The following is an 18,617-nucleotide window of genomic DNA, read 5'->3' as shown; positions in this document are numbered from 1 at the left end:
TCCTCCTCTGACGAAACTGTGGCACGGAGTCTAATTTGCAAATGACAGAAAGAAGGTGTTGAGAACTTAGATGTTCATGCTGGACTTGAGGTGGTAATGACACCTCCTGCGCTCTATATGTCAGTAACACAGGGATACATGTCTAAAAGTCGGTTCCATGGACCTACGACTCCACTGGACCTACAACGCCACTGGACCTTGGACAGGGACTGAGCGATCCAATGACAATGTACACATCGTGCTCAGAACCGGTGCAAATGACCTGGAAAGAGCTTTTAGGCTGCAGTGTTTCTTGACACTTTTGGAATGTGTAACTAAGCAACCAAGTGAAGAATTGCAAGCTTGATCGTGTTTGTCTTAATAGTATAAGTATGGCAAAAACAAGTGTGTCACTAAGGTGTTCAGATATACCAAGCTCTAATTGTACAGTTTTTGTAGTGATGTCACTAAGAAAGATGGCGCACGAAAGCCCTACTATAGCAGTTCCTACTTGATATCTTTGCTTCCATTAACTGAAAGAATGACATGCAGAAATTTATTACCAGTAACATTTAACACGCCTAAACAGTTTTTGTGCTTTCCAAGCCAAGAAAATTTTGATGGATCTCCTTCCCATGCCTATTCCCTTTCGATGTGAGTCGCTACAATGCTCAGCAGAAAAGAAAAAAACACATTTTACGCGTAGCTAAAAGTGCAGTCCGGCCAAGAAACTGTTGACAGTTACTGACGTTTGTTGACAGCACTATCACAAGAACAGCAGAGATCCACATGCGGCCATATCAGATGAGTGGAAGGACACTACATCTGACTAGATGCATGATAGTTCTGAGAATGTTTCATTCAAACTACAGCCGCAATAGTTCTGCCACTGACAGTGGGACAATACTGTTATTATGAGTCTTTTTACACCTAGAGCTAGGTATGACACTAGTTTGCCAAAAGTGAAATGTAATGAGCCAAAACAACGAAATGCTTCTTCCACATCAAAAACTGATGTTTTGTATACAGTAAAGAAATGTAGTAAGCAAGTAGTATCAAACCAGGTGGTAAAGAAAATTAAGGAAAATACATTTCAAGCACAATTCATGAAATTTTAGCAAATATTTAAGAAACACAGCTGATTTGCATACACATGACCAGGTAAAAAAACTAATTAGATATCGAGTCAGTTACACACATACAGACATAACAGCTAAAAAAACTAGAGGCATGCAATGCTTGAAGAATTAGGCTGCAAAGTTGTGAACATCATTCCAACTTTCAAATGTGTACAAAATACGAATTGGTTCACATCGGCCCAAATTCCATCGTAGGCATAGCACCCTATCAGAAACAGCTAAAGAATTCTCATTTAATTTTGACCAACTATAATTTCAGTTACACAAACTATTTTAGTCTTACACACGTTTTATTAGTGGACTAGTAAGCATTTTGTGCAGTGCTATATGGATAGCTTTTCTAAGTTTGTGAGATGGCATGAATGTTTGCTCATACTATTTCGAAAAATACTAATTTGTTTCTCTTGTAGATTTCCTAAGCAAAAAAATTAAGTGAAAGTTCAAAAATTTATAGCTGAACAGATAAGTGGACAGACCAAAAGGAGACATTGATAACAATGCAATCTTGAATGAAATTTTGAGCTAAATTACGATACTCTAGCAGGACACACAGGATTCAGAAACGGCTAAATAATACCATTCATTGTATCAATAATCAATATCAAATATACTACAGCCATCAAGCGAGATGTCAAGAATGATTATGTATCAGTCGCACGTGTAAGATGTTGTCGAAACACTGTGGAATCTTCCGCTGCTGAGGATACTCATTCATGAAGTAGGGCCAAAACTGCTTGCCGTGGACACTTTCCGCAATGATGCTCCCCTGGACACTCCCTCGTAAATCACTGTACAGATATCACAACTTATGTGCGCAGGACTTATCTCAACTTGTCTTGTGTGCAGGAGATGATAGTGCAATAATAATCTGGTTCCCTCGAGTGCCTTGCCGCTTCTGCTTGAGATAAATAAATCAGAATCATGAGCTCATTTTAATGAGAGTGTTCCAAATAAGATGATAATTTGCTCCCATTTCAATCAAGACTACACAGATATCACCACATTTTCTTATTCTCTCTTATTCTCATGAATTTCTCGCACATCACACGTGATGTATTCCAGTTTCACTATTTGATATCAAGCTTTCACTGGGATCCACAATTTTTTTCTCTCTCAAAAGTGATGTTCAATCACACAGCCAATAGGGAGCTTTCACGCTTATTTAACTTTGATTATCATGAACCCCCCCCCCCCCCATTTCTATCAGTCACGTTACTGGAGCTGTCACAGTGCCAAGCAATGTTCCAGTGCTCCAGCTAGGTATGCAGCAAACACTACACAGACTGCAGATCAGCAGTCGCTGTATGCATTTTGCACAGACCAGTATTTTTAGTACACAGCTCAGTACTCAGTACTCACCAAACGTCTTTTCCGAGATCAGGTGATCAAAGGGCGGAACTGTACTGATGTGGGTAATAGTGTGAGCTGTATAGTTTCCCTGACGGCTTTTCATCGAAGCCGTCCACTCCATGGGAGATACGCTAACAGGGGAAAACAGCATGAAATATTTCGAGAGTTTTCTCCGGCACATGTAAGTAGGACACGTAAACAATGCCTGAACAAAATCACAGAGTCAATAATGCATTATTAATTAATGCTAATAAGCATAGGTGCACGAATACTATTTGAAATTTCGAATACGCATCGAATATTTCCAATATTTGGTTCGTATTTATGTTCAAAAATTTATATTCCAACTTTTTCAAATATTCAAATCTTTTTGAATATCATACTGCCAGCTTTCTGTAAAACCCTTTTATTTCGCGAGCCTTTAATTTTCACGAATGTCGCAGGAGGCACACATTTATGACCACAAAATTTTGCGAAATCTTGCACTCCCCTTACCTCTAGCCCCTAGATGTACATTTCACGTCATCTTGAGGTCAGATGTGAAACAGAAGTACACATTCAGAAGTACACATATGGCACTGACCAACGTCAGAGCCGTATATTAAAAGGGAGTTTCGCCACTGGGAGGAGTCACAAAAAGAGGCTCCGCCTGTCAATCACAGTTTTGCGCACCTGATTGGTTTGCGTTTTACCAACGGGTCCACCATGACACCTTACTGCCACCCAAAATGGCGACGAAAACAAACACAGTCAAGCGGGGATTCCGTGACAAAAAATCTTCAGAGATTACTCTGGCTTTACGCTGCAAATGTACATCGTCATATACATTTCTCGGAAATCAGCTTCAACTGATAATCCTCTAACGATATCTAACCGAAAATAATACGTTTTTTGCCGGTGTTAGGCCTAGTGAACACAGCGATCACAGCGAAATCACAACAAAAACGGCACTTTGCTGTACAATCTTATATTTAATTACTGGATTTCATGGATATAAACATTCTTGCCTTTCTTATTCCAACTATTCGTGTAGATTTGCTTAAAAATCGTACGGACGACAGAATGTGTCCCAGCAGGTGCTTCTGTAGGCAGCGGTAAATGACGGAAGCAGACGACAATTCCCAACGTGTCTTACCCACCCTAGGTTGCATTCATCAAATTTGCACCAAAAATCCACTAGTTTTGCACATTGCGGGAGGTATCCATTTCAATCCCATCCAATCCACTTGCCACCCAAACACCCAAAATGGTGCTGCTCATGTTGGATAGAGGGAACTCTAGTTGAGTGATAGCGCCCCATATTTCGAGATTCCATTGGTTAGAAAGCTGAAAAAGTGGGTGGCGCTTCAGGTATAGGCATGACCCATTAATGGCCAGACTCCCTTTTAATATACGGCTCCGACCAACGTCAGAGCCGTTTATAGGGAGAGTTTGACCATTAGGAGGAGCCTAACTTAGAGGGCGTCAGAGCCGTATATTAAAAGGGAGTCTGGCCATTGGGAGGAGTCACAAAAAGAGGCTCGACCTGTAAATCACAGTTTCGCTCCTCTGATTCGTTTGCTTTTTACCAAGGGGTCGCCATGACAAAGCCAAAAGAAACACAATGAAGCGGGGATTTCGCGACAAAAAATTTTCACAGACTAACCTGATTTTACGCTGCAAATGTACATCCTAATATAAATTTCTCGGAAATCAGTTTCAACTTATATTCATCCATCGATATCTAACTGAAAATAATACGTTTTGTCGCCTGTGTTAGGCCTAGTGAACATGGCGATCACAACAAAATCATAACAAAAACGGCGCTGTGCTGTACAATCTTATATTTAACAGCTGGATTTCATGGATATAAACATTCTTGCCTCTTATATTCAAACTATTCATGTAGATTTGTTTAAAAATCATACCGACAACAGAATGGGTCCCAGCAGGTGGTTCTGCCCGCAGTGGTACAACGACGGAAGCAGACGACAATTCCCGACATGCCTTACACCCCCTAGGTGGCGCTCATCAAATTTGCACCAACAATCCACTACTTTTGCAGATTGCAAGAGGTATCCATTTCAATCCCATTCAATACACTTGCCACCCAAAATGGCGCTGCCCATGTTGGATAGGGGGGCAAATAGTGAGGATAGGCTGATTGATAGCGCCCCATATTTCAAGACTTCATTGGTCGGAAAGCTGAAAAAGTGGGTGGAGCTTCAGGTATAGGCATGACCCATTAATGGCCAGACTCCCTTTTAATATACGGCTCTGACCAACGTCAAAGCCGTTTATAGGGAGAGTTTGGCCATTAGGAGGAGCCTAACTTAGAGGGCGTCATGCAACGTCACGGCTAAGCAACCTCCCTCGCCATACTCTATTGTTGTCCCGTCGCCAGTCGGTTGCCAACGTCATATTGATGCTGATCGTTGTTTACGATGGAAGGCTGGAAGACATGTGCGTACATCGTCCATCGAAAGCCCTTCGTCCTTGAACTCTTTCAGTTTGGCAACAAAGCCCCCCCCCTTATCACAGGCGGCTGTGGGTCATATACGGGTTATTCCTATAGATTACATTCGGTGAGACAGCAAAGCTGTCGACCAGCTGGCAGACGGCACCAAAATGGCGTGCACCAGATGGCTGATAAGTGGATTCTGCTCGGATTCAGGCTTTTTGGGTGGCGCAACGACGACTCGGATGTCAAGATAGGATCCACCCATGAGGCCGCAAAAGATCTGAGAATGGCCAAACTCTCCGTATACAGTCGCCGTCCGATTTTTCGGACTCGACGGGGATCGCGCAAAAGTCCGAATAATCGAGCAGTCCGAAAAAACGAATTTCGCTTCAAAATAAACTTTACTGTGCCCTAGTAGGCTGGGAAAATTTGTCGATGCTTTCCTAACGCGCTTCCAGCCCTGCCTGATAACATCAGCTTCTATTTCCCGAAGCGACATTTCGTCAATGTACACTGTCAGAGGCACCACCGTCATCAAGTCCGCAAGTCGGCTTCACCTAACGCATGCGTGCTTTAGGTGAACCTCGCTTTACAGCGTTGTCGCGCGACTCGCGGGCGGATAGCACGTGCTGGGTAGACCTCTTCTACTCCGACGAATGGAAAATGAACAATCATCACTGCCTATTTTTTTGCATCAATATTTTAGTTGGTTGATTTCTTTTGATACGAATTTTGGATGATACCAATATTTTCCGTCACCCCAAGTCAGGAATTCGCAGGTTGGGCAAACATGATAGTAATTGGTAATTGGGGGTTTACGTCGCGAGACAACCCAGGGTTGGGCAAACAGAGTCCGAAATATCGAGCGACGGAGCTGCACGGCGTCCGAAATTTTGGACGTTCTTATACATCAACTCTATGGGACCCGCGGCCGTTCCGCGAACAAGTCCGAATAATCGAGCATGTCCGAAAAATCGGTCGGCGACTGTAAATGGCTCTGACCAACGTGAGCCTGAGGCGCAGGCGGAAGCGCTTTACTGGGTGCCTCAGACGCTCCTCTGCTGACTCCAGAATCTCCCTCCCCCCCTTTCATACCTCGGCTTTACGGCTATCGCTGTAAAAAATATTTTTGGTTCCGTATTAGCGCTGCGAAGCAACTGTCACTATAAGCAGCGTACAAACACGGACAGATGGCGAGCGAAACACAGGAAGGGGAAGGAAGGGGGTTTAGCATGCATCTTGGGCCAACTTCAGGGGGAACTGCACTGACGTTTGTCTAGAAAGTCATAGGGAAACCCAGGGAAAACACCACACCCGGTGGTAGGATCCGAACCCATCGCCTCCCAGTCTTCAGCCCGACTTTGGCTACCACCGACGAGCAGGACGCCTTGACCCGCTTGGCCATGTTGCTGGTGTAAAAATAATTTGAGTGTACATGTGCAGATAGGCATGTATGCCTTGTGTTATGCCAATACACTAATACACATTCCTTATTAGTCATTTTGAAGCGCGTGTCCCGGGGCATTTTTCTAAGGGTCAGCAGCACACAACTGTTACTCTTAGAAGCCTTTATCCGATGACATGACATTCCAAATTTCGTTAGTTATTCGAATGGTAATTTTGCAGGTTTTCATAAATTTCAATATTTGCACACTACTACTACTAAGTTAATTAGTTCACACCTTATTGACCGATTTGAGTGATCACAAATGCACGGCTGGTCCTGTTGACTGTTTCTGTTTTATTTGCATGTTCCAGAGTAGGGCTGTAGCACCATGAACCTTCTGCACGTATTGCTTTCTTTGCATAACTGATTTCTCCAACAATAATTTTTTTCTGTGGCCAGGATGTGTACGATACAGAGGCTGGTAGTTGCTTGAATATCATCACCTGTATGAAATCATTACTAATTTCCTTACATTCGTAAGGGGATTGTAAAGTGAATGGCTAGCCTATAGGAACTGTATGTTCATGTTTGTGCGGTCTTTCTACTTCAGATATCTAACAGCTCTGTTTTATATTTAGCATTTTTCTAACAACGAATTTTCAAAGATTCCTGAACCAATGAAAACGTGAAGACTCCCTAATCCACCAACAGCTCAACTAGCATGCAGCTACACTAGCTAGCTACAGCATACACTCCGCAGTGTGGTGAAACCGAAAGAATGCCACTCGTCAGAGATGCACGGTTGGTGCATCCAGGATGTGTAAAGACAGATGCCAACAGAGGGCGCAGGATGTTTCTGCACATTAGTACTGTTTAAACTAAGCTGCTCAAGAGTTGCTGCCATTCTTCAAACAGGTTTAATATAGTCGCCGACCGATTTTTCAGACCCCGATTTTTCGGACGCATTCGTGGAACGGCGACGGGCTCCATAGAGTTAATGTATAACAATGTCCAAAACTTCGTACGCCGCACAGCCTCATCGCTCGATATTTCGGACACGGTTTGCCCAGCCCGCAAGCGTCCCGAGCAGTCGCCAGCCCACCACGTGCGCATGACGCAATGCGAAGGTCAAAGAAACCAAATATAAATATTGAGGCAAGAAAATAGGCAGTGACTGTTCATTTTCCAACACTCTGAGTGAAGGATTCCTGTCGTGGCGCTTCGCGAAGCCGAGCACGTGCTGTCCGCCCGTGAAGTAAAGCGAGCTTCACCTAAAGCACGCAGGCGTTAGGTGAAGCCGACTTGCGGAATGGTGACGCCTAATGTTGCCAGAAGTTGTCCTGATCCATTCCCTCCACGTGTTCGGGATATCAATGAATTGCCGTCTCCCCAGCGTATTCGTCAAACTCGGAACTAATGAAGGCGGCTGCGGCGCTTTAGCCCGTATACAATATCACTTCGGGAAGTAACAGCTGTAGAACGTAGGTGTAGATGGAAGTAGAAGCCGATGTTATCAGGCAGAGATGAAAGAAAGACTGCCCGTTAAGACAGCATCAACAACTTTTTCCAGCCTACTAGTACTTAATGAAGTTGACTTCTGAAGTGAAATTCGATTTTTCGGACTGCTCGATTATTCAGACATTTGCGCGATCCCCGCAGAGTCCAAAAAATGGGACGACGACTGCATAGGTACATCGCTACCACGTGATACCAGCCTGCCAATCTGGGGCGGCCTACCCACTGTTTACCATAGCAGACGTCTCTGGGCACTGCGATCGTATAGCCATCGATCTTTGAAATTGATTAATATGAAGAGTACGAAGAACAGAGGTGTAATGGCTTGTGTGCGTCATCACAAAGCAGAGTTCTACGCGGTGATTTTATTTCTTGTTTATGGTCCCTTTAAATCTCTTATCACGGATTTTGTCAGTTACTGTTTTAACGAGCGTGCACGAGTGGCTACAGAGCACATATCTCACTACTCACTTTTCAAGCACCACCCTGACAACAGGCACCTTTACCGGAAACTTGAACTTGTGAATGTAGTTCCCTCTATCAGCATTGCTGAAATATTTCAGGGCTTCCCTGAAACAAAACCCGACACTCTAAGTGTAGCACTTCTCTCTTCCCCCCCCCCCCCCCAAGACCAATGAAATGCATACCTAGTGTACCCACTGAGGTAGTGAATGGGCAGGTGCAAGTAGGTCTTACACAGCATCACCATGTCCAGGACCGCTTGCAGCTTGTACAGCTCGGCCACCGCCACAGCAAGGTCCCCGGGGGACAGAAAGAATGGGTTCAGCTGGTCTGGGCTTGCCAGCTCCAAACCTACATGTAGACGTCGGAGGCTCGTTGCACAAGCCAATGCACCGTTCACTCATATGTCTCAATCATCCATTAGTCCTAATTTCTCAGGTTTGATTAGTTGTTGATTAGTCTCTTGAATTCAATTCATCTGTCCTGTTCTTTATTTATTTATTTATTTGTCTTCTTGTATTGTACTTCGTAGCGTTACCTAACTCCTGACTAGTGCTCCATTGACATTTAGGTACCTTTCATGAAGGATCCTTTAACCAGGATTTTCCCTCTAGTTTTCCTTCAGTTCTACGTTAATTGCACGTATTATACGAATGAATGAAAATAAAATGATTGCTTGATTGAAAATACATAAGCCAATCACTCCTCCGAGTGGCAACGCGCGAAAATGCAACCGTCACGGTCTCACATAGTCTTTCACAGGGGGTCATAAACCTTGCGTTAAGCCTCAGATCATAACAAAAATTTGTCACAATATGCATAGACCCTGATGTTCTAGGGTTAAACCCGATTTTTCCCCGAATTTGCACCCCGAATTGAGGTTCACCTATCTAGGGTTAAACCCGATTTCTACCTGCAAAACTGCACCCTGGCTAGGCACCTCAAGGCATCGACATACTAGTTTCTCACAAAATATGCGACTGGCCCATTACTTCTGGCACTCTGGATAAACGGTACAGTGAACGTTTATTCTACAATAATGCCCCGATTTCTCCCCGAACTCAGTTGGATGGTAATTTTTCTGCCCGAATTTGCACGAATTTTCAACATCAATTTATTGACTCGATTTCTACCCCCCGAGTTTGGAAAAATATAAAACCCGAAAACTTCAGGGTCTAATTATATGCAGCAGCATGTTGAACGTGCTTGGCAAGCGCGCACACCTGGAATTAAAGGACATCCCATGCGTGCTACTAACCAACGAAGATGTTGAGGTAGTCTCTTTGTAGTTTCTGTAACCCCAGCTCAGCCAGCATACGCAGTGGTGTGATGCCCATCATGGCTGGTTCTGGACGTAACTGCTGGCTCATATCCCGCAGGATGTTTCCCACCGTAGTCTGGTTCTTGTGGACTATCTAAATTTTGTCCCAAAAGAAATTTGACATTTTGAAACATGCGCGATGCAAAACAACTTCATATACCGTAATGACTGGCACGTAACTAGGGTTGCCACCTTTCGGAGTGAAAAATACCGGCTGTGGGAGAGGAGGTGGAACAGAGGGAAAGGAGGAAAGGGAAAGTGGGTGAGGAACGTTCTAGCTGGCTCGACACAACCACCAACAGCTTTGCACAACCACTGCTCTTGTACCCTCCGAACACAAGACGTAATGAATAACAATGACAATAATAATAACAATGAATAATAATAATAATAAATAACTAAGAAAACCACTGGTGACTGCGGTGTTTGGTCTATGTTGATTTATTCAAGCTGTAGTGGAATGTTGAAGGAAAAACCCCGTAAAAGCCCTTATGAAAGGTCTTGAGCCACAAATACCGGCAAAAGGCTGCCGGTATCACCTTCCTACCGGCAGAGGAAGCAAATAACCGGCCTGGTGGCAACCCTACACATAACATGCATGTTATATGACGGAGCTTGGCCTACGGGCCCCCCCTCCTGCACGTTATGCGGTTGTTCGCATTGTACGGCTTGGGACAAAAGTTTACGGAACACGGCACTGGCGTAATACTTCATCGGAGCGGCCCCCTGCTGGGTATCGGGAAGAGATCGAATAAGAAATGGGTGTACGGCTTCTCTATCCATCCCTCAGTGTGTGTGTCTGCTCCCATTTTCCACTAGGCGTTCACTCAAATGGAGAAATGCAACGTCCCGGTGTTCCGTAAGCTTTTGTCCCAAGCTATACATGGTAGTTTCTGTCACGATGTCTGTCTGTCACTTTCTTTTTTTTTTATTCCTTGTTAGCGCCGTGAAGAGACCGTGGCTACGAGCAGCATGCGGACGTGGACAAATGTAGAGAGGACAGCAGGAAGGAGTGGGGGTGGAGGGGGGGGGTCAGTGTGCGTCCTGGGACGACTTCAGGGGAAACTATGCCGACATCTGTCTGTAAAGTCTGCCAGAAAACCCGAGGAAAGCTTTATACAGCACAGTCGACGGTAGGATTCCAGCCCATCACCTCAGAGTCTTCAGCACAGCCTTGGCTACCAGCAATGAGCGGAGCACTTGTACTCGGAAAATTGCATAATTTCTTATTCCCTGCCTCACGATTTGAGATTTGCCACAGGAGAAAGACCGGGGCCTTAGTCCCAACTCAGAAAAGGATGAATATTAAAGGTGGTTATGCGCACTGATGCCAATTTGCGTTCAAAGTTTTACAGCAAAGGGGGCAATAGACCCATAGAAAATCGGCAACATGAGCACTGAACCACCGACATCACGATAGGCATCCCTGCCGGTGAGGCTGAGAAAGAGAAGTCACATGCTTACATGAACCAATGCGGGCGGCCTCACTTAGCTCTTACTTAGTCAGAGCTGGAGGATAGTATTTCCTCAATATTCTGGTGTGCAATACAATGCGTGGATGATGTAACGAACGACATGCACCACAGTGTCAACGAGCCCTTAAAGTAGCACAGAAGTCATTTCTAACACCCAGTTTTCTTCCCATAAAACTGTTAAGTAGGCCAGTAAGATGCACCATGCGAAGTAATTTGCACCACGGAGTCATAATTATCCCAGAAGTTGAATTTAAAGTATGCCGCAAAAAGCGACCGTGCGAAACAACGGTGAAGAGCAGTACCAGCCTGTGCTCCGCCTGGAACCTCGCGCTGACGCTATAAGGAGAACGCTCGTGGATTGGTTCAGGGAAATGTTGTCTGCTACTCCTCTGTCGTCTGCTACTCGGCTGTTTGGAGTTCTGAAAAAGCCTCTCTCCTCGCTCGGTAATGATTCGGCCGCTCCTTCTATCCCTAATTCTCCGGAAGAACTTGCAAAACTGGTTTACGGCGGCAAAGGGGCAAGGCGCTGACACCCACCGACTGGCGAACCAGAACGAGTTCTCCTTATGACGTCATCGGTGACGTGGCATCATACCTTCTCCTCCTCATAACACCCGGAGTGGCGAGTTAAGGGTGAAGGCGCGGAGCCGTGTTTATGAGAGTTTTTTTCTGAGAAACAAATTGCACACATCAAAACCTTTAGCGCCATTCAGTAAAATGACACGTAAAATGACACACACACTTTCATCAGACATCTTAATCTGAAAATTTTTAGGACGGACCACTGTACTCCTTTAAGAAAGACTGTCCATTTCATTGTGACAACAAACGGACTACATACAAGAGGCCTGCTCTCTCCCGCCTGCACAGATCGAAACACAAGGGTAAGCCCATCTTTCAGTTCTTGAAATGACGAGCAGCCTGCAAAAAAATTGTATGCAACATAAGAGCAACACTATGTATCCTCCTAGGCCATTCCACATACCTGAGAGAATGTTCCACATCTCATCAGTGAAGTCTACAATTTGCCGCTTCCCCACCACCACTGTTTCGATGTAGAGGTCGAAGTCAGAGGAATTCCACCCAACGTCCAAGAATGGAGTTCCCGATTTTCCCCGAAAGCTACCCTTCCGTGTTCCTAACAGGAGCATCACAATGAGAAAGGGCCATGTCCATAGAGGAATCTCTTATGCTGACCTTTCAGCATGTTCTTCACTTTTTCCAAGAAAGGCGGGCCTGACATGTCGGGTGCCCATATAACTTCTCCCGTCTTCAGACTGTCCACGAGCCTCTGAAAATAGGAGAGGTTTGGAGCTGAACACGAGCGTGCAAATCTTTCTCTGAAGCACAGAACATACAACAAATGGCAAGATTCGTTTGAAACCAGATGGATTCCGAGTTTGAGCGAAAGTATGTTCGGCGAATAATCTCAAACTGGATTGTAAAAATACATCCCCTTGTGTTTTGGGGTTTTATGTTTTTCGAAAGTCAGGTTTTATTTCGGGTGCCGTAAAATCGGGTGGAAAATAAAAAGGGCTTCTTGAATTTAAGATGAACACAGCATGTGAGGTGGCTGTGCAGAATGCACAGTTCTTATAATTTTCCAGTATCTGCACAATCACCATCCGATTTTCCGGACTGGGCGGGGATCGCGCAAAAGTCGAAATAATCGAGCAGTCCAAAAAAACGAATTTCACTTCAATATGAACTTTACCAAGCACTAGTAGGCTGGAAAAATTTGTCGATGCTTTCCTAACGTGCTTCCAGCTCTTCCTGATATCAGCTTCCATTTCCAGAAGCGACATCTCATCACTGTACAGTGACATAGGCACCGTCGTCATCAAGTCCGCAAGTCGGCTTCACCTAACGCATGCGTGTTTTAGGTGAAGCTCGCTTTACAGCGCTGTCGCGCGACCCGCGGGCAGACAGCACGTGCTGGGCCTTTTGAATCAAGCCACTGGCCAAAAACGAAGACGCAAAAGCGTTACGACAGACCTCTTCTACTCAAAGGAATGGAAAATGAACAATCATTGCCTTTTTTTTTTTTTGCCTCAATATTTTATTTGGTTGATTTCTTTTGATACGAATTTTGGATGATACCAATATTTTCCGTCACCCCAAGAGAGAAATTCGCTGGTTGAGCAAACAGAGCCCGAAACATCGAGCGACGGCGCTGCACGGCGTCCGAAATTTTGGACGTTCTTATACATCAACTCTATGGGACCCGCGGCCGTTCCGTGAACGAGTCCGAATAATCGAGCACGTCCGAAAAATCGGTCGGCGACTGTATTGGAGCCTGAACCTGTACTTTTGCAAGTTAGTTGTCGGGTTTTTTTGGTTTTACCCGAAGTGATGATTTACTTAGTTTATCCCCAAAACACAAGGCTCTATGTACACTTCACTAAAAAATTTCCCAAAGGTCCTTGCAAAACTGAAGACACATCACCTTTAAGATTGAGAGTTCTTTATATATACATCTCGTTGGACTGCGGTCGTTTCCTGGCAGAATCTGGATTGTCTGTAACACAGCATCACGTTACGTTCACTCACAAGAACGATATTCATGAATCAAAAGTGATGCATATTGTAGGCATACACAAGGAGCAGAAGATAGGTACTGTAAAAGCAGTAATTTTTGCAAATAGCTATTTTCCCACGAGGTTAAGGTCCCGCAAAATAACGATAACAATGAGTGGAAAGTATTAAAAAATTTTAATTTGCAACAAATGAGTTTGACAAAGTCAAACTGAACTACGGATTGCAATTTATTGCGCAACTGGTATTTTAGTACACATTTAGCAAACTTTGGCAACATTTACGGTACTGGAGATCAATTCCAAACCCATTCGAACATCACCTCGTCATTCCGCCCTCGTTGTCAACTCAACAATCCAGGCTTGATTGTCAACGTCAAGTTCACCAAAGGAGGGTTTCACCGCATGTGGGTGTTCAAGAAGTAGATTGGAGAAAGGTAACCAGTGGCAAAAAACAGGACAAAAGAAGTAGAAGACACATGGATGCTGGACTAGCAACAATTTTTTAGGCCACAGCCAGACAGAAGTAGAGACAATTTCTTGATATGTATCCTGGTAAAGCCTGAGACTTTCAGCATTCAGACACCTATAAGCTCCATGATACAACCGCAGAGAATATGCATAGCAGAATTAAAGTCACACGAAATATTACATAAAATTTATATAGTGAAATATTCCCAGCTCTTGCAAAACAAATTCACAAAATTGTAAAAGGAGAATAGAAATGGCATTTCAGACTGCTCAAAGCCATGCTACTCAAAGACTGTTCGAAATAGCATTGCCACTGTATTGCAATTCCTCTACGTCATAAGTAGGGAGCGACGTTTTCGGGTTAAACCCGTTTCCGCCCGGTTATTCCCCCCCGAACTGACCTCCGACCAATTCGGGTTAAACCCGATTTCTCCCCGAATTCCAGTCACTGTGAAACCCACAAGTGACACTGAAGACGAACAAAGGTAACACATGTAAGAATGGCTCACTTACGTTCCCAGCAATACACCCATGTGTGTCAGCACTCCCAAGCAGAACAACATCTTGGCCCAATACTAGACTGATATTGGCAATGTCGGCCCAATATTTGGCCAAGGTGCTGTTTATGCCTTCGGGGATTAGTGCTGGTAGGGTACCCCCCCCCCCTCACATACACACACAAAAAAAAGAAGAAAAAGATTAGGAAAGGTCTTAATAGACAAGATGAGAAACGAAACACCCGATAACACTCGAAGGCACAATGTGCAGGAATGTGCACGTGCAGCTAAAAAACGTCTGCTGTGTACGTGCCAAATATGTTTGCATTCCTTGCAAGAAAATGTTGCGCACTGATCGGATGTTCCACCGCAACTGGAAACAGATTTTGTTTTGGCCTTGCACTGCTCCATTTTAAGATTGCAAAATCAACCACTTTTTTTTACAGTATCTAAACGATTCACATGTACTCACAAGGTTACAAGTTGAATCTGCCAGCGGGGGCTGGAGCAGGGTCGTTGCTTTGTTCCATGAGCATTCAAGCATCATTATTTCTTCGCTGCTCACCCTCATCATCGGGTCATAGTGTTGGAGGACATCATATTTGGCATGAACGTGCATTGTCGTCTGTGAAAGGAATATTAAAGCAAAAATCTTACACTGCCTCAACTGACCCATCTGCAGCACTGTGGCACTCACGTGAGAATGAGACTGGGACAATCCCCAGAAGTGTTTCCTCTGGATGCAGCCATAGGTAGGGAGATCTTCTTTGCTTTCAATTGGACCTGTGCAAAGGACATAATGTTGCAGTCCTCGCTTTGGTATTGAAGAAATGCAGGCCGTTCTTGCACACGTAAAGAAACGGTAGGCACACCTCTGCAAGTGACTATAGCTCGGGAGCAGGCTCCGCCTCCTTTGTGGTAACCCAGGAATGCAGTATATTGAGGGTCCGTCCCATCACAAGCCACCCATACTGGGTCGATTTCGGTTGCGTATCCGCACACACCAAGCATACTGACCACAGCATTTAGTACTGTCCTGGAATAGATGTACTAAAGCCTGTATTGTTTGAACGTGAGCACCTCTGGATACACTGCAAGCAAGTTCTTTTTATATATCCTTGAAAAAGTGACAAAGAAAAAAGCAGAGCACCTGCAATCAGGCACACTGCCATTTTTGCATGTTGCTTTGCTGTATGTCGTAAAGCATGAATTCAATACAAGGTGTTGCTACAAATGCACTACCTTGCTTCATCGGCAGGAAGAGCACGCAGCTTATCCCTCACGGATGACTCTGAGTTTTTGCTGGCGTCTTCGTACGGTGGCGATTCCATCAGTGAAAAGCTTTTCGATTCCATTGGCCACTCAAGAGGGCACCCCGTGAGTTCCAGCTCACACTCGGAATCAGAAACATCGTCAATGAACAACGTCGATGACTCAGATTTCGACCTAGACATTAGCCTTGACTGTTGCTGAAAGGTCCAATTGTAACAATGTTATCGCGTACACATGTTAAGTTAAATGTAAAGGAGAATGGAAGAACAACTTTATTTGCCTCTTGGTAAGGACGGAGGACACACCTGACAACGTTGCACAAGGATGGATTTATCAGGTAGCTCTAGCTTCAGCAGTAATGGGTTTGACATAACTGCCTGCTCGATCTCGTATTTCTAGTAGACAAAACCAGTATGCATGGTGACAGCAGTAATGACTTGTTCGCGCGCCGCATCGGCATTCGTTAATGCAAGGACCTTACTTACGTTCGAGTAGGGGACAGCTTTTCCATCCCATGAATCACTCATCATCCTGAAGTAAAATTGCGAAAACCGACATTACAATACCACGTAAATCAACCGTGTTAAATTCAATATTTTCAATCGTCTCGGGTACTACCTCTTCAGAGCTTCTCTGTCGCAATAGTCTCCACTCCCAATCATGATTGTGCACGAAATTCGTTATATGTACAATGAAAAACCTTACAAAGCAACAACGTCGATAACACAACTTTTTGACAGTTATAATTAAAATATTACCGCTCACAACAACAATCACTCTCCACACGCCATTTTTGAACTGCGCCAATGTTGTGAGACCGATCCAAGGTTGCGGATGCGGACGGTTGCGGACATCAGCTGTCCTCGTAGCCAGTTACGTTTTTGTTTTTCTTGATTTTAATCTGCCCTTCAAGGAAATTATTTCATGAATATCATGATAAATTGTGTCCTTCGCGAAAGTTAATTTTGTCTGAATACAGCAAGTGGCGAGAAACAATCTTCCCTGGAGTCCTTGCTGCCCTTGCCCTCACTAGTTAGGAAGGGAAGAAAGGCAGGGACATGGGGACGCTAAACGGAGAGTTCGCCCGTGGAGGGGTGTAGGTTACCATAGAAACGGACGTGCGTCGCGTACACTGTGCACACATTGCCTTCCAAGACAGTACGAAATATCAATCTAATCCATATCCACATGACGTCAAACGAACGCGTTTCGCTGGTTTGACCGCCATGGTGGTGGCGACCGCAGCTGCCGAGATTATCTAGCATTTGCTCGAGAACGAAGCCTCCAGTGGGGTTTTGAAATCTGGTCGCGTCCATCCCCTTTTATCCCGAAGACACTTCGCATTGTCGTTCTCACTTTTTCTTTAAAGGGAGACTTCGCAAGGATTCGAACAAAATTAGGTGAGCATCATACCGAACACGAACCACCCTCTCGACACCAAATTCAACATTTACATTCATCTTGCATGAGTAATTAATTCGTAAGTGATGACATTAGCAAACCAAAATGCGAAGAGCAGAGCTCCATACTATAGACCTATAGACCTGTTTCGAAATACTGCCACCTAGCGGCCGTGGGCAGCTGCGGCCGCCATGTTGCGGGAGACGGAGCGCATCAGACACACACACACGCCTACGGGCGGCAAGAACGGTGTACGCGATTTAATGCTCGCCGCATGATATACGTGCCTGTTTTTTTTTTTTTTTTTTCTTCTTCTTTTTCGTCATGTCTGTGGAAATGTTCCTCGTGGCTGGATGGGTGACCAATCTATCTAAGTTGCCAAAACTTTCGGAAGAAGGCATGGCGTGGTTTGGCTTGTCACAGCGAAATTTCACAAGTGACAACTTTTACATTGAGCAATTTGTACACAAGGGGAGGGAAGATAGTAGTTGGCTCGCAGCATGCGTGTTCACATTTCGGAGAATTCAGATTTTGACAGGAGCATATTTGGGATGCTTTACACTATGAACAGTGAGTTAATTCGTTCGTTTTTCCTTACAAACAAACAAAGAAACATTATTATATACAGGCAAGGTATGTACATCAAGGCATCGTGCTACGAAGGTAAGAAAAAGGATGAAAAAGGAAATTACCCCTACGTGTCGCTGATCTGTTTGGCTCAGATGCACTGTTCGTGATGGCGTGTGTGCCTTTGGTTTGCTGTGACATAGTTGCTTCACAGAAGCTCATCTTTACTACAGGGCAGCAACTACTTTTTGTAGTTTAACTACTAGTGTAACTACATCATAGCACCAGTAGTTAAAACTACTTTGTAACTATACTGCCGACGCTGTTTAACTACATTTTTAGCTACCTCGGCGTCTTGTGCGCGTTGCGTGTCCGCGTTGCGCGTTGCGTGTCGCAGGGTGTCCGCTGTCCAGCCTAAAGTACACCGAACGTTTAAACAGCATGATGCGCTCTACATCAAGCAGAACTGCTGGAGTATTCGATGCCCTGTGTTTTAATCGCTTTTTTGCTTAATTATTCGAGCATTTATATTGCCTCATATGATTACGTTTTTTTACGTATGATTACGTTGATTATGTTTTACGTATGATTACGTTTTCAAGCTTTCTTAGTGACGACCCGAGGTGTAAATTAGAAATCTGTAGAGCGTGCCGAGAAACAGCAAGTGCAACCCTTCATTTACCCTACATTTTTCTGTAGTTAACTACAGAAAATGTAGTTTAACGTTATAATTACATTCCCAGAGATAGCTTCTAACAATTGTTTAACTACTATGCAATAGTTTCGCTAGTTGTTTAACTACATGTA

The 18,617-nt window shown here is 44.4% G+C and overlaps 1 protein-coding gene across 1 annotated transcript; it reads right to left on the bottom strand.

Annotated features, from left to right (window-relative positions):
• Positions 1–931: 931 nt before the first annotated feature.
• Positions 932–16,639, bottom strand: LOC135374737 (protein zwilch homolog). Its single transcript, XM_064607657.1, has 16 exons — positions 16,461–16,639; positions 16,328–16,373; positions 16,148–16,237; positions 15,813–16,039; positions 15,443–15,606; positions 15,268–15,353; positions 15,043–15,195; positions 13,515–13,586; positions 12,266–12,359; positions 12,054–12,206; positions 11,910–11,989; positions 9,531–9,687; positions 8,458–8,623; positions 8,282–8,380; positions 2,478–2,599; positions 932–2,013 (listed from the first exon to the last, which is right to left on the bottom strand). The coding sequence occupies exons 1-16, from the start codon at positions 16,502–16,504 to the stop codon at positions 1,940–1,942; spliced, it is 1,827 nt and encodes a 608-aa protein (XP_064463727.1). The 5' UTR covers positions 16,505–16,639; the 3' UTR covers positions 932–1,939.
• Positions 16,640–18,617: the final 1,978 nt, after the last annotated feature.

Source organism: Ornithodoros turicata, unplaced genomic scaffold, assembly GCF_037126465.1.
Source record: "Ornithodoros turicata isolate Travis unplaced genomic scaffold, ASM3712646v1 ctg00000746.1, whole genome shotgun sequence".
NCBI lineage: Eukaryota > Metazoa > Arthropoda > Arachnida > Ixodida > Argasidae > Ornithodoros > Ornithodoros turicata.
Note: the sequence above shows the minus strand (reverse complement) of the source record. Positions and strands in the feature narration are given on the sequence as shown.

Bases quoted from the DNA above. Each gene is read 5' to 3' on its own strand.
- LOC135374737 (XM_064607657.1), bottom strand. From the start codon at position 16,504: ATGATTGGGAGTGGAGACTATTGCGACAGAGAAGCTCTGAAGAG. The intron at 15,354-15,442 runs GTGTGCCTACCG...TCCTTTGCACAG, and splicing joins AGCTATAGTCACTTGCAGAG to GTCCAATTGAAAGCAAAGAA. The intron at 8,381-8,457 runs GTATGCATTTCA...GTTTTGTTTCAG, and splicing joins TACCTCAGTGGGTACACTAG to GGAAGCCCTGAAATATTTCA.